The 12750-nt window shown below is 48.9% G+C and overlaps 1 protein-coding gene across 1 annotated transcript; it reads right to left on the minus strand.

Moving 5' to 3' along the window:
• Positions 1-1532: 1532 nt before the first annotated feature.
• Positions 1533-9424, minus strand: LOC141961804 (E3 ubiquitin-protein ligase RBBP6-like). Its single transcript, XM_074909142.1, has 5 exons — positions 9259-9424; positions 6272-6371; positions 5638-5674; positions 4507-4551; positions 1533-1676 (listed from the first exon to the last, which is right to left on the minus strand). Exons 1-5 carry the CDS (start codon positions 9422-9424, stop codon positions 1533-1535), a joined length of 492 nt encoding a protein of 163 aa, XP_074765243.1.
• Between the last annotated feature and the right edge of the window lie 3326 nt (positions 9425-12750).

The raw sequence follows: 12750 nt of genomic DNA on the forward strand, positions 1-12750 counted from the left end.
AGACACATCTCCAAAACCCATGAGTAGGTTCAAGTTCTGATAGTTTTAACCAGCTCTCCCCTGGAGAAGAATGTGGATTAAATGCCTAACGAGCCATTTGCTGCAGACCACAGCAAGTCACCAGCGCTGGCTCTAGAGTTTTGTATGAGAGAAAGGACTGTGCACAAACTAAATGCATTTGATAGCGAATACTGCAATCAGCTGCACCATTACGCACTCTTCTCGTGCTCACCCTTCCGCATGTAAAGAGGGTTTAACTAGATGCATAGAAAGGGAAAAACGCCTTCTGCCTTAGTTTTTTCGTGACTACAAGAAGAGTCCTTTCCTATTTGGGGTATACTTAAGTAGTAAACAGAGCTGGTAAGAAAGGAATGTTACAATCTTTCTGCTGCCAGAAGATCAGGTGTGATGTTTTGAATTAACAAACATGGGAGTAACACTTATACTCGTCACAGAAACTGTTTCCACAGCAGGGAATAATAACTGCATCCGCCATGATTTCTTTACAAATGAAACATAACAGCTCTTCTGGAACATGATTGTCTAAGGAGGAGGAGAGGGAGGAAGAGGACGGCTCCTCAGGTAAAAAGGGATGCTTCTCCTTCTTTCCTCTGGCATACGCTTCCCTGGAGGGGGGTGGGGAAGGAAAAAGACAAAAAGTTACAGATGGGTAAAGGAGAACTTTCCCAAACTTTTCATTTTATCCAGTGAAGACAGTAGGTGGCATTCTCACTCCAAATTAGCCTTCAAAAATGCAGGCATTTAGTTTAAAATACTTTTCTATAGCCAGAGCACTAGAAAAGGGCGGGGAGAACAATTTTCCTTCTGCAGAACTCTTCCCTTCATTGGATCAACTAAGAAATTAGCTCAGACTAGAGAAATCATTTTCTGACAGCTAGAGACCGGGTGAAATGAATCCCACGTCTCCTTTCACCAGAGGGTGAATGTGAATCGCAGGCTCAGGATAAAGTCAGTCTCCGCCTAATCATGTTGTATAAATGGAGGAGATCTATGTTACAGCTTCTGCAAAAGGAGATGCATGACAGAAAAACAGAGGTGCTCCCAAGTGCATTTTAAAACAGCCACCCTTGTCAGCACACACCAGTGTTTTCTTAGCTTACAGCAACAGGAAAACATCCCTCTGCTTCACACATGGGATTGGGCAAACGGCAGAGGGGGAGGGGATCTCAGTCCAACAGCTGTTTGTTAAATTCTGCAAGAAGCCTTACAAAGGTAAAACAGGAGCAGAAGGAGCTTTCAAAAAGAATGATGCCACCGTAAACACGACGGAGATGTTTTGCAGAAATAGGGATTCTTCGCATACCAAAAGCTTACCCAGCGTTCAGGGGCCTGAACAGCAGGACTGCCCCATTTTAATATTAGAAATCATCACAGATTTTAAGGTGAAGATACAACGACAGTGCTTCTTCCCCCATAATTACAGATGCTGGCCAGCTTGGTGACGTTGCCACTCAGACATGAACACTTGGCTTCTCTCCTTCACTTTTTGGTCAGACCAGCTAATTCCATACTCACGCATTAATAATTGGGATGGCATATCTTCCAGTCGGTGTCAGCATGGCACCCTTCATATTGGGATCTTCCACCTCCACCATGAAACTCCTGGGAATTCCCGTGCTCTTTCGAAGTCTGCGAACAGACTGAAAATTACTGTCCTGTTAAGAAAAGAAATGCAGACATATCTCAAGACCCACACTTAAAATGGCATTTCAACCACTATTTTAAGCAGCAAAAGCTTTAATCCTCTCCTTTTAGCTCGCCTAAGGGCTGCTCGACTGAAATACTCTTTTTTCCCAAATGAATACAGCCAGCATGCTCCAAAGGCCCGAGCAGTGTTCTGAACTCAGTTGATATTCTTTGGCTTAACTTCAGGGTCCTGAAGGGTGAAATATCCCTCAGCTCACCGTCCCCTCAGAGGAGAGGCACAAACCCCCTCCTCCTCCAAAGGGCAGTTCAGAGGGAGAGCTGAATGCAGGGCTCTGGATCGGCCACTGGGGAAACTGATATTCCCCATCTACACACAAAGGTTGAATTCAGAGCTGATGCCCGTGCGTTCAGTGAGTAACCTTAAATGGCGTGAATACTCAACCAGAGACTTGTGTAATTCTAACACGCAAATATTCAATAGTTGGGGCCAAGAGAAATGTCATTTTTTCCTACAAAATACTAAAAAATGCAAACTGTCATTAAAAAGAGTTAAGACAAAAAAAACACCTTGCAGTAACATTGAAATATATAAAAATATGCATTAAAGTTCACCGAGAAAGATCTATGGACATATGTAATGTCTGTGACCTCAAAGAAAGAAAATTTCCCATTGAAATCTCCAGCTTTCCCTGGAATTTTGAAGGGCTTTGCACCACTGCCATACAACCTCTGTATTTCAGCCCAAGAGAAACAATTCCGCACAGGGGGTCCATGTAATTGCTGTGTAACTGCCAAGGTAAAACAATTAAAAACCAAGTGTCACCAGAAGCCCCCCACAATCTTACCCCATTTGTTGGACAGTTCTTTATATAGTGGCCAGGTTTTCCGCAGCGAAAGCAAACATAGGATGGTGGAGGTGTAGCCAGGGGCTTCTTCACGTAACTAAAAGGGTTTGGGGAGAAAAAGAAAATGGTATGCATGCATCCCTCTTGTTCCAACAACCATCTCTGCAATGTCTCCACAGTCTTCACAGAACAGACGGGACTTTGCCAACACTTACTTGACTGGATCGTACTGACAGCAAGACTGGGTCATCATGGCTTGTATTTTATCTTCTTCGGAAGCGTTGGCTTCAGCCAGACTGCTGGTCTGTTTAACAGGTAATTATGGGACACGCACATTAGAAGCACATTTAACTCCCCAGACAAAGACTCGCCCAACCCTGTAAAAGGCAGCCCGGCAGGAGCGGGGGTTGCACAAAAGCGACTGCTTGTGTGAGCCAGAGCTGTCCCAGAGATGTTCTGGGGAGCCCTTACGCCATCACACGGTGTCTCTGGGCCTGTGAACCTGCTTGGAAGGAGCATTTTGGGGCACTCAAATCCTGAGGCTCTGTTTGTACCTTACAGAAAGACTTGTGTAACCAGCCCAAATGTCTTCCAAGTGGACTGAAGCTATGTGTAGAAAGAATTACATTATCTACTAGTTTTAAACGGATTCCTGAGCTCCAGAGCATTGGAAGGAGAAAATCTCCACTGTACATTCAATTGAGAGAGATGTGTGCAAGTATCAGTGTTTATATTTTGCAGCATTAAAAGGACATACAACTTAAGAGTTGGGCAAGTTGCTTTTATTGCTGAAATTCAGCTTCAGACACAGAAGCATTAAGAGGAATCAAGATTTTTATAACTCCTCAGCAAGACAAAAGATTCTTTTCGTAGAAATTTGTCCATCATGCGCTGTAGGCAGCCCAAACTGCATGTCCCCTGCACTTGGCCAGTTTCTCACATTGTAGAGTCAAACTTCACATGAGTTTACAGAACCAAGGACATGTTTAGGGACAGCACCAATGGAGACCAGTTTCTTCTGGTGACTACTTTCCAAAGTAACCGTTGGGGTTTTTTCCCCAAATGTACACAATTTAATTCTGCAGTGGGAGAGGGAAGAAGAGAGTGGGAAGAGATCTCTCTCTCTTGGAAAGGAACGCCAGCCTTTATTTTCAGAAGAAAGAACTAGCTCCTCTGCATTAGGCCCCGCCTCCTCTATTCTTTAAGACGAGTAATTGAATTGGCTCGCACTACGCCTTTTCACAAAGTGCAGCCACTAGTGCTTTCCCAGACAAAGTCACACGTTGTTGAGAAGAAAACACAAGCAGTTCCATAGCAAACCCTGGCATTACAACAGCTTCAGAAGGTCACCTCTGCTAACACACTGCACTCACACATTGGTATATTCCCGCAAACAATGAGGCACATTTACACAATTTACACAGTCTGCGTTCAAACAAATTAGGTTGTGATGTCCGCTCTCCACAGACTACAAGTTATGAAACTGTGCAGCTTTCCGAGAGCGGATCTATAACTGCAGTGACAAGAAACCAACAGTGGCCACGCAATTGTCCGTGCTACAGAAACTTTTCTATTTTGGCTGGTGCAAGCCCCCCCTGAAATGTCCATAACTTGCAGTCAGTTAAACTCTTCTTGAAAATTATGTCAGTCTCCAACACAAAATTAACAAGAGGTCTGAGAAACAGTAAACAGCTCCTGAAGTGCTGCTGCTTTGTGTCTTGAAGATGAGCAATAGTGCAACATTACGTTGAGGGACTCCCCTGCTATCTTCCCAAACTGGGAACTACTCTTTACGGGACACTATGGAAATATATACACATCTTAAAGTTAAAACCAATACTGTAAATGATTAAAAATTAAGTTTTATTCCCATTATAACAGTTACCCAGTTATACATCACCATACAAGATTTAAAAATATAAAGCAAGTGGGATTTTTTGTTGGGGGGTGGGTGGGTGGTGTGTTTAAGCCTTTGACAAGAATATACACATACCTTAATGAGCTGGGCCAGAGGAATGGCTGCAGAAGAGTCCTCAATCTGTTCACAAAAAATTAAACACATATTCAAGTTGTACAATCAAAACACAGCAGAAGTTAACCTCTACTGCAGTCTGAAAGTCTGCACTATAGCCTCCGTGTGTCATGGAAAGAGTCATTTCCAACGGAATGTAATTGTGCTGGTTCAAAACAAAGTCCAAAGCTATGACCGCTTCAGAGGGCCTACGTGGTTCATGAGAAGCAGCTAAACTCAGTCTGCTGGGGTTTAGATATTTGCATTTGCAGACAAACGATGAAACTAAACCATTTCATCGGATAAAGTGGAAAGATCAAATGCAGAACTTTGGAATACCGCTTTGGGTACCAACAACATTTAAACTCACAGCAATCTGATAGAGACCTTCATGTACTCAGAGGGGGCCAAACAACATCACTTCAGTCATACAGCTTTAGGAACAAATACTCAAGTATTTCAGGACACGGGAAGGAATCTTAGCTGCACAGAACTGTCCTCATAACCTAGGGGATAGGTTGATTTTGGGACTTCTTGGAACCACCAAGTCAAAAGTAAGAAAAAGTACCAAGTGGCACAACAACGGTTTCTCAGTGCGTTTTGACAACATCTTCCAAAACTGTTAGGCAAAGAAAGTACTTAAAAACAAAAGCTAAGCGATACAATGTGAAAATGGCAAAAAATACGCTCCAAACAATTTTAATTGCAAGGAACAAAGAGCACACGACAGCCTATACAAACACACCAGCTCTAGACAGAGAGGTGTAGAACACAGCACCAATTGAATTGTGCAAACCTTGAACCTACATGATCTAGAAACTATCCTACATTATCTGTACAACACAAAGTCATCCAGGAAATATTCCAGCGTATTCAGTATGAAACACAATGCCTCACTAGGCACAAATACCAATATTCACATTAGAACTGTGCAAATGATGGCATTACTCAGTGTTCACTGTGCTGTGAATCAAACACAGGGTCTCTACAACATACACTATGTCTCACTGCAAAACAGATTAACTTCATGTTTGGGAGATTAATAGGAGGCTACATTGTTTAGAATTAAGTGCAATGTGTAGGAAAAAAGTGTGAGATTGTGTTTGTACATACTGCTCTGGATGTTCCACTCGCTGGCTCCGTTCGAGTTCTAGAAGAAGAAATAAAGGGGATGAGAACTTAGAACAAAGCACTTGCACCCAGCCAAAAGCAGTGAAAGCAGATTCTAAAACCTAAACTTCAAGACATTATGTTCTGATAGTCTGGTCAATGTGGAAATGTATTTGTACGCATAAATCAAATCCCAAATCCCATTTCTAGTTTGTCAGCAATTACTGTAAGACTTACAGCTCTAGAACACAACAGTGCCAGAGGAAGTCCTCAGGCATTTTGTCTCTGCTGCGTAAGTATCAAAACGATGAAGTCTGTGCTACAGCTCTGTGCTCTTAAACAATCAACCATCACATTAGCGACTGTTGCCCTTTCCTCTAGAGCCAGTATGCAAAAAAGCCAGATTGGAGGCATAAGAATACCTGCCATACCCCACCCCGCCTCCCCCAAATGCAAGACACAGTCAAACACTGACAAACAGACTCTTCTGAGATGGGAACAGGCTTATCTGTCTTTCCTATAAAAGCAAGAGAAAGAAGATCGATGCAAGCCGAGTGCCTCTCTAAACTAATCTCCACAGAAAAGGCTAAGAGACTGCAACCCCTGAGAGAGACTGCAGTGCTTTACGGGTACTTACATAACTGGTGTTTTGCTGGTAGTTTTAACTCCTCTAACAGGGACTCTTCTAACAACTACCGAGGAGTTCTTAGGAATCAGAGCATTGGCATCTGTGTATTCTGAAAACAACACCAATACAGAAGAAAACATGAGTCAGTTTGTAAGCATATTAAGATGTAATTACATAGCACTTGAGAGAATCCCTTCACAGACAGGAAAGCAAAAGTTTATATCAAACACCAGCAGCAAAACCTTTTCCACTCTTTTCAAACAGTTTGGATGCCAGCAGCAAAATGGTCTCAGAGGTCCCTGAAGGAGAGTGTGCTCATGCATGAGGTTCTTTCCTGACCTGCCTTAAGTTGCTTTTGCTTCTGCTGGGCTACAAACCCAAGAGATCTGTGGAGAGAAACAAACCACAGCAAAGTCTCACCCGCATAAACCAGATTCTAAAGTCTGACCAGCTTGCCCTGCAACAAAGCAGGCACTTGGCTAAAGCACGAAAACTCTGCCCCGTTGCTTTCCGAGCTGTTCACTAAAAACAATTCCCCCGTGCCGCGAGTGCTGGGGACTGACAGAACACAGAAGGAGCCGCCATCTCTCTGCTCCTCGGAGCTTCATCCATCGACAGCCACACTGACAGCTGCTCAGCGCTGTACCCTCACATGGAAATGGGACTGGCAGGGCTAGAGTTTGGATCACAGAAACCGGAGCGGGTTTTGAGCTTGCTTTCACAGGCAGGGCAGAACGGGCTCCAACTAAAGGGGTCTCTCCTCTCTTAAGCTAGTCATCCAGTTTGAATAAGCCAAAGGGACGTGAATTCTTTCAACTCACTTTTTGCAGAGCAGAGAGACTCAGATGAAATCAATTACAAAGACAAGTCTTCTGAAAAGCCTTTTGAAACCACTGTGTGCCTGAGGGTCTCCATGCTTTGCCATGGCTTACACTGTGTCCCTCTTTTGAAGAGGAGGAGCTACCTGAGACACTCGGACTGAGTAGGCCTCAAATGTAAAGATCTCTCCATGAGTAAGCTTCAAACGTAAAGACGTCTCCATGAGAAGGGTTTATATATTGTACTTACACAAGCTGGATAGGACTCAATGTTTTAAAGCGCCATCAGCAGCCATTCCCTGTCATCTGCCTCCAGTCCTAACTACTAAAAGCCCTCACCTCTGGAGGCCAAATCAGAACGATGGCCCGAAAGCCAAAGTTGCTGTGAAAGTACTACTAATGACAGAACCCGAAGCTTTTACAGAAGTCATACCCTGAAACCAACGCCTAGAGCTCTGCTCAAATGGGGAATCTCACCATCACGCAGCCACCTGTCAAGACAGGCCTGCGCCGGGGTTTTCTGATGTCGGAGGAGCTCAAACACCACTGAGGCTGACAAGCAACGGGGACGTGATGCCAGCGGCAGCTCTGGAAGCCCAAAGCAGCTGTTTCCACCTGCTGAGCGGAGTCATACAGAGTGTTCTTTCTGGTCCAGATCACAGACCACTGGACTGAGATTTCAGAGGCACAGGATAAGCAACAGTGGCCTCACAAAAAGGCAGGAGTTTGCTAGGCCTGTGCCCCGCTGAGGGTTGTGCTGGGTCTGCAGAAGATTGCAGGTGGCAGCACCTCTCCGCGAGGGAGGCTGTGTGTATGAGGACAGCAACCAGTGCGCTTATTCGCCAGTTCTGCAAGCCTGCAGAGGTCAGCTGGAACATGCACAACAGGTGTATGAGGCAAAAAGGGGAGGGGGTCCTCTTTTTGTATTTTGTGGCAATTCCTTGACCATTCATTGACAGATTGACATCTGCCTTCTGAACACACTGTCCTTGCATGCAGAGATATATATATAGAGAGATGCATGCTTGTTTTCCATCCACTGGTGAAGTGCACAGGGAGGAGACCTCCAGCCATCTAACAGCAGACTGATAGAAAAATGAATTCCCCTTACGAGTCAATCAGTACACATTTAAATGGATCAGGTGAAAACTGAAGAGTGACAATAACCTGGTGAGGTAAAGGCTTTATTTGCACAGGGCACGTATCACGGCACGTATCTGTGTGGGGGACTTGAAGTATCCTCCCACTAGCTTGGTCACCAAGGCAGAGAACTTGTGGAAGAGGGTTTACAAACAGCGGAGTACGCTGCCGAGGTAGTTCTGTGCAGGGACCTGGCACCTGTTGGCTTTCATACATTTGATTTTCCTTCACCTCAACTCATTGAGTTCATTTTGGTGATGAAATTGGTGTCAATGGTGAAATCTGGTGAAGTCAAACAATGTCAACTTAAAAGTTAACTTTTTTGTTTTTAAATAGGAAAGGACTAAAACCGGAGCATTATTCCTGAAGTCCTTGGAAATTTCTGTTTGCTCTCTTTAACAGCTGCCAGCTTAGCCTAACAGCTCTCAGACAAAACTGGCATCTGCCAGCAGGAACCTGTTCCCCGCAGGCAGCAGCATCCCCTAGCAGAGCCTTGGCAGGTACCAGGAGCTGCGAAGCAGTGTCACTCCGCCTGGCCACGACTCCACATCTGCAGGCTGAGCAGTGACATGACGCTCAACAGGGCTACTTTTGACAGTTGTCCAAGCAGAGCTCCAACAGAAATGTTCAACAAAGCTGGAGCCAACACCATCGTTGATTCCTACTCCCTTCTAGCACAAAGCTTGTTTTACTGCCAGTGATGGCCAGTAAGTGGCTACAGGGGGGGCTTTGGCAAGCACTACCCATTGCACATCGAGCAGGAAGTCTTCTACGCCCAGCTCCCTGTCTCACAAACAGATCGGAACGGCTCCGTGAGGTCCCCACACACGCCACAGCCACCGAGAGTGGCCGAATCGCACTGTCCCTTCCCACCCCACCGAACTGCTGGCACCGGTTCCCCGTACGCTGGAGGGACGGGCCCCGGGCTGACTCACGCCACGTGGGGACAAGCCCCAGAGAGCAGCGTGTGGTCCCGCAGGCCGCGGCCGCCGCCAGCCGGGCAGTGCCCGAGGCCCCGCGCCCGCCGCCCCCACGCACCTTCTCCGGTCTCGGCGTTGGTGACCCGCAGATCGCAGTTGGCCGCCTTCAGCTTCTGGCGGCCCATGATCTCGCGCTTCAGGTTGCCGAGGGAGATGTGGAGGCCGCTGAAGGTGACCGTGTCGCGGCGCAGCTGGGAGGAGAACTGGTAATGGACGCACGGCATGGCTGGGCCCGGCGACGCCTGCTCCTGACAGCGTCTGCCGTGCGCGGCAGGTGGTATTTGCCAGCCCCTGGCCCCCGCCCCTGCAACGCCTCCGGCCCGGGACCCTCAGCGATGGAGCTGGTCTGCAGCGGCAGCGCCCACCCTGCTCCTCCTGGCAGCCCGGGCCAGCAGATGGGCGATGGGAGAGGCCCCGCGGCCCCGGCTCAGCCTCCGCTCCCTCTCTCACGGGCAGCGCTCCCAGGCTCGCTGTGGCGACTCGGGTGCTGCTGCCCCAGCGCTCCACCGAGGGGCTTCCTGGCCACCAGCAGCACAGACTGCGACCTGCCACCACCACTGCCACGGCAACGAGTCGCCACAGACGGCCACGGCACTGCCACGCCCACCCCGCAGCATTATGACCCGGCCCATGGTGACACAAGGCCGGTGTTCTGTCACCGCCCGGGGCTGTGCCTGCCCGGTGTCCCTCCTGCCACCCCCGGCGCTCTCCTCTGCCTGGAGTTCTGCCACCCCCATGGCCTGTGGTGTCCCCCCTGTCACTGTCCAGGCCTTCACCACGCAGCATCAGCTCCCTCCCGCCAGCCCCTGGGCCTGTGGGGTCCCTCCCAACAGCCCCGCGCCCGTCATGGCCCGACCTCCTGTCCCCCCCAGGCTGTCACCACCCGCTGTCCCCTCCTGCCAGCAGCCCCCAGGGCAAGGCAGCCTGGGGCAGAGGCAGCGGGCTTTGCCCTGTGGCCTCGGCTGCCGGAGCTGCCGGGCGGGGACGGGAGGGGACGTCTCAGGGTGCCGAGCCAGGCCCCACGTCCCCTCTGCCGCCGCCCCGCTCCCCGCTGACGGGGCAGCCCCTTGTTTCCCGCCGGGGCCGGGGCCGGTCGGGGCCGGTCGCTCTAAAGGGGCCGCCACGGCGCCTTTCTCCGGGTCTGTCACCGCCGATGCGAAGCCGGGGCCGGTCCAGCGGCGCGGGCCGGGCCCGGGAGCGGCGGCGGCGCTGCCCGTGGCCGTGGCGCCGGCGGCCCGGGGCGGCCGGAGCCGCGGGGCCGGTGAGTCGGGGCCGGGGGCGCGGCCGAGGCGGGCGGCGGGGCCCGGGCGGCGGCGGCCCCGCGGCGGGAGGGGCCGGGGCGGGCGGCGCGGGGCGGCCCCGCCGCGCTTCGGGCCTTTGTGGCCGGGGGGGGGCGGCCGCGGTGGGAGCTGGCGCGCTACCGGCACGGGCGGCAGCTCCCCCCGGGTCGCCTGAGGAGGGACCCGCCGGCGCCTCCTGACCCGCCGGGACTCGGCTTCTGCCTTGGAGTAAGGAGGAGAGCGGGAGGGAACAACGAACCCGGCTGCCGAGGCCGGGCTGGGGGGTTCCAGGGGCCTTCGGCACGAAAGGCAGCGGCCCCGGGAGAGGTTTGCCCGCAGCGCGGCAGCGCGGCCTGGAGCGCTGAGAGAGGGGAGGCAGCGGAGTGAGGTGTGACCGCAGGGGTGGAGGTTTATAGGCAGGCTCACTTGGGGGTCCATGTCTCCCTGTGCCTCACTGCTCAGACCTAAACGGCTGAGGGGGAAAACCGGAGTTTAAAAGTTGATATGTCACCATTGGATTGTTGAGTGCTCATTAAACTCTCGCTCCAGTGGCTAGAAGCTGTCCTACAGCTCTACTAACCTGCCACTTGACAGGATGTTTTCCTCTCTCAGCACTTATCCCCAGACACACCCCAAAGCCCTGTTTCCAGTTCCCCAACACCACTTCTGAAAGTGAGCCTTACACAGAATTGCAAAGCTTTTGACTTGACCGAAGTGAGTGTAATTTGTCTTAAATAATTTGCTATTCAAGTAGGCAGTGAACACTATAAAAATGCGGGGTTGACTAACAGCTTAAATGGTTTGTGATCTTTCTGTGCAGTGCTGCCTTATTCTGGTCTTCCGTGATGGCCAGAGCTCTGAAGCAGGGAGTCGTTAAGGTTTGGTACCCACATGCTTTACTGGAAACAGGGCTTAAGTTCCCCTGGTTAGACTCTGTCTTGAAAACCAACCTTTGACATCGGATCCAGTTTCTTCATTCAGTACTTTAAGGTTGTTACCAAACGAGTTTGTTCAAGAGGCTTTGGCATCTTGGGATTTTTTTGTTGGTTTGTTTATAAAAAGCAAGCCTTGCAACTTTTTTTCTTGGGGCTCTGATGAAACATGTCTGTAATGGTGGTTTTTTTTAAGTTACTTTGAGTCACTTGGTAACTAGGGATGGAGGAGTGTTTCCTCTCTGGCAGAACCATGCTGTGCTGCTGGACATGGGGCCTGTTTCTGCTGAAATCGGGGCATTTATGTTTAGTAACGATTTTGCCAGTAGTTTGACCAGCAATAGGTTTGGGCCTCCTACTGGAGAATCGATTTGAGATCTGGGTTTTCCTGAAAGCTGATTTATGTATTTTTTGTGACCAGGTTGTCTGCATTCTAATTGACTGCTCAACTTTGGTCTCCCTCTTCTGGGATCACACCTGCATAGCCTTCATACTGAATTGTTGATTAATTCCCCTGCCCCTGCAGAAGCAATACTATCAAGAGAAGTTGTGGAAAACTGCTGCGGGCGGAGGAAGCAGGCAGCCGATTCAATGTGAATGACAGAGCAAGCTTCAACTTTATTGAAAGAAGTCACCCCTTATATAAGCACTCTGCAATAATCATGCATACTACTCACAAATCTATTGGATACATGTAAAAGGCTACATTATAATGTCCCAGCCCCCTGTGGCATTTCAGATACGTCACAACATCTTCCCTCGTCTGGCCTGCCTCCTTTCCCAAGGTTGTTTTTACCATCAAGGCCATTGTGTACCTCAGTTTCTCTCTTTATTAACATAACAGGCTGTTGTTAGCATAACTGTACCCTGGGTTTTTTCCTCTGTTTACCTCAGGTGGCTGTGACCAGCTCCTGCAGAGACCCATGGCCTTGCTCTCTGCAAGCCGTTCTCCAACAGAAAACCACTTATTGCTTTGCTTGGAACTGCTTCTTGCTGTCTTGGTAACAATAACTTTATGGGGTGGCTTAAGCAGCTTCTGCATGAACAGAAGTTACAAACTGCCGAGTGGAACTCAGCATGAGAACGCATGAGGACACTGCAAACAAAAGCAGATTTTCTTTCATATGTTCTTAACTCTTTACTCTTCTCCTTGATCCTTGAGGTGGTTAAAAAAAGCTCCGATACCGTGGTGGTATTCATCACTTAAAAGCCAAACTAAAGTCAAACATGAAAAATAATTCTCAAGTGCAATTTTCTCTCACTGTGGAAAAATCTGTATAAACCCTTTTAATCTTTGTACATTTAGAATTCTATTAGCCTTTTGTTCTATTGTTTATT

The sequence above is a fragment of the Athene noctua genome, chromosome 6 (assembly GCF_965140245.1).
Source record: "Athene noctua chromosome 6, bAthNoc1.hap1.1, whole genome shotgun sequence".
NCBI lineage: Eukaryota > Metazoa > Chordata > Aves > Strigiformes > Strigidae > Athene > Athene noctua.